Source organism: Cucurbita moschata, unplaced genomic scaffold (genome assembly GCF_002738365.1).
Source record: "Cucurbita moschata cultivar Rifu unplaced genomic scaffold, Cmos_1.0 Cmo_Scf00006, whole genome shotgun sequence".
NCBI classification, from domain to species: domain Eukaryota; kingdom Viridiplantae; phylum Streptophyta; class Magnoliopsida; order Cucurbitales; family Cucurbitaceae; genus Cucurbita; species Cucurbita moschata.
In genome coordinates this window covers 4,874,078-4,876,910 of record NW_019268522.1, presented here as the reverse complement: position 1 = coordinate 4,876,910, position 2,833 = coordinate 4,874,078, and the positions used below count along the sequence as shown (strand labels likewise).

At 38.9% G+C, this 2,833-nt stretch overlaps 1 protein-coding gene across 1 annotated transcript; it reads left to right on the top strand.

Moving 5' to 3' along the window:
* Positions 1-1,195: 1,195 nt before the first annotated feature.
* On the top strand, positions 1,196-2,534 carry LOC111443900 (stress-response A/B barrel domain-containing protein At5g22580-like). Its single transcript, XM_023081742.1, has 2 exons — positions 1,196-1,381; positions 2,031-2,534. Exons 1-2 carry the CDS (start codon positions 1,263-1,265, stop codon positions 2,347-2,349), a joined length of 438 nt encoding a protein of 145 aa, XP_022937510.1. The 5' UTR covers positions 1,196-1,262; the 3' UTR covers positions 2,350-2,534.
* Positions 2,535-2,833: the final 299 nt, after the last annotated feature.

Sequence of the window (2,833 nt, the reverse complement as noted above, 5' to 3'; positions counted from 1 at the left end):
TGAAACATTGTTAAGGTTACAAATAGTCGTAGGTAATCAAGTAGCTATTTCGAGAGAATAAGAGTGAATCTCGAGATTCTGATGAAACAAATTATGTGGTTTTGATTGTTGTTTAGGAGTATGCATGGATTAGGGTTTAGGGTTTTGATGGTTGTTTAGGAGTAAGCATAGATTAGAGGTTTAATAAGTGAAAGAAAAAATAAAAAGAAATTGGAAAAAGAGGAAAGGTGTAAAAAGAGAGTGAATTAATTGAGTGTGGGTAATGTGTTGCTTCCTGCCTTGGTTTTTCTTTTTCTTTTCAACCAAAAAGACTACTCTGTTTTTTTTTACTTTTTTTTTTTTTACTGTGGGTAAATCCAATATTCACTGTCTAGATTGATTCCATTTGTTACCAACAAATGCTCCAAAACTTCTAAAATATTGCATTGAGTTTGCAAAGAAAATAAAGTGAGAAAATTGATTTAATGAATTCTAGATCAAACTTTAAATCACTTATTTAGGGCATAAAAATTTGGAGTCAAAAAGATGTAATCACTAGTATGTTCGTAAAACAAAAACAAAATCCTACCTCATAATTAATGATTTAATTTTAGTAATAATTTTATCATTATCTATTGTATAAAAAAATTAAGAGTGACTGACATAACTTCGGTAGTCAATTCCATAAGCCTATTATTTTGGAGACATGACCAGACAGAGAGTTGGAAATATAATTTCACGAGATTGGATCAACTTTTCTATATATATATATATAGCATAAATAGATAACTAATTTCTTGAGGGCTTGAACACTCTCTGATTGGCGGGAGAATAATTTAGTTTATCATTAGAAAAAAAAAAAAATGTTCCATGGTATGAAAACTTTATCTAATATATTTTCTTTATTAAATTAGTTTGCAATTGAAGGGAAAATTTAGTGTAGGGAGGAGAGAGAAGGAGAGGGTCCGAAGGAGGGGAAAAGCAAGAGAGGAGGACAGGTCCAACCGTGCGGGGCAGCGCCGAAGCGGCCGACTTGTGGGTCCTTTCTCCTTTAATCCTTTTGTAAGTATTCATTCCCATTTTTAGGTGATTGATTGCTGCAAAAGCCAACCAAGAAATTATGGAACGTGGGGGTGTGTCAGCGCTCACAGGGGGAAAAAACCTGTCTCTCCCCCCTCTCCACGTTCACCTGTTCGACGAAATGCCCCTGTATAAATTCTGCTCTTCAATTACCCCATTTCACCTGTGTTGTGAGTGAGTGAGCTTGGTTTTGCTACGCTACCATGGCCGAGTTCAAGCACCTTGTCATTGCCAAGTTTAAGGAGAGTGTGAACTTGGAAGAGATTGTTGAGCAAGTGGAGAAGATGGTTTCTGATATTGACTATGTCAAGTCCTTTGAATGGTATCTCTCCCCTTTTTATGCCCTTTATCTCTCTGTTGTGTAAGTAAGATGTTATGTGCTTTCAAGTCTGAGGACCTAGATAACCGATATTTTCTTTTTTAAGCTCTTTCTGTTGAGCTTCTCCTCAAAGTTTTTAAATGTTTCACACTCTAGTAAATGTTTCATTTTCCTCCCCAATCGAGGTGGGATCTTACAATTCATCTCCTTCAAGACTCAGCGTACTCGCTAGCATTCGTTCTTTCTCCAATCAATGTACCCCAACTAAATCTACTCCCTTTGGGGCCAGCATCCTTGCTGGCACACCGCCTCGTGTCTACCCCATTTGGGGAACAGCCTCCTCGCTAATACATCGTTCGGTGTTTGGCTCTGATACCATTTGTAAGAGCTCAAGCCCACCGCTGGTAGATGCTGTCCTCTTTGGGAGGAGGAAAACGAAATACCCTTTATAAGTGTGGATAAACTTCTCCCTAATAGACTTGTTTTAAAAATCTTGAGGGGAAGCTCAAAAGAGAAAACTCAAAAGAACAATATCTACTAGCGGTGGGCGTACACCGTAGATTTTAAGATTATAGATTATAGTTGTTATTTTTCAAAATTATGGGCGCATGAATGTTGATTTTTTTGAGTGAAATGTGGTTGGGTTGGACAGGGGACATGATGTTGAAGGGCAAGACATGGTGACACAAGGCTTCACGCACGTCTTCTCAATGACATTTGATGACAAAGAAGCCATCGCTTCATTTCTTACCCATCCTAAACATCTTGAGTTCTGTCCCACTTTCAGTGCAGCCATTGACAAGATTATTGTCCTTGATTTCCCCTCTCTTCTTGTCAAGCCACCTGCGCTGCCACCCCCATCACCCGAAGCTGTTCCACCATCTGTGATGGCATCCACACCTTTACCACCACCACCACCGCCAGTATCAGCACCAGCACCACCACCGACACCGGCATCTGCTCCGGCATAAGATTTAGAAACGTTAAAAAAATCGTAGTCTCATCTTTATTTGCAGTATGTAGTGTTGTGTTCTTCTGTTTGCTTTGAGAATCATGGAAAGTGAAGTGTTTAGTTAATGGGACGAATGTGGTTGATGAAGATCCATGCATTTGGTTGCTAAACTAATATAATATGTTCTTGCTATGTTTCTTTTTATTTCCTTGATTGATACTTACGTAGGATGCCCCATCTTCCAAAGTTAGTCTGCCACTATGTTGTCTTAAACCACTCTTATGTGTAATGACTTGCTAGATGAACACAGATGACAGGAGGATGGAAAAAAGTTCCATACAAATTTAGATATTTGATTAACTTTACACGTACTCTTATAAGGAATATTTTGTTTCCTTGGAGGGGAATCTCACAATCCACCCCTTTCCGGACTCCACACTTGTTCCCCTCTCCAATCGATGTGGGGGTCTCACAATCCACTTCCCTTTAGAGCCCAACGCCCT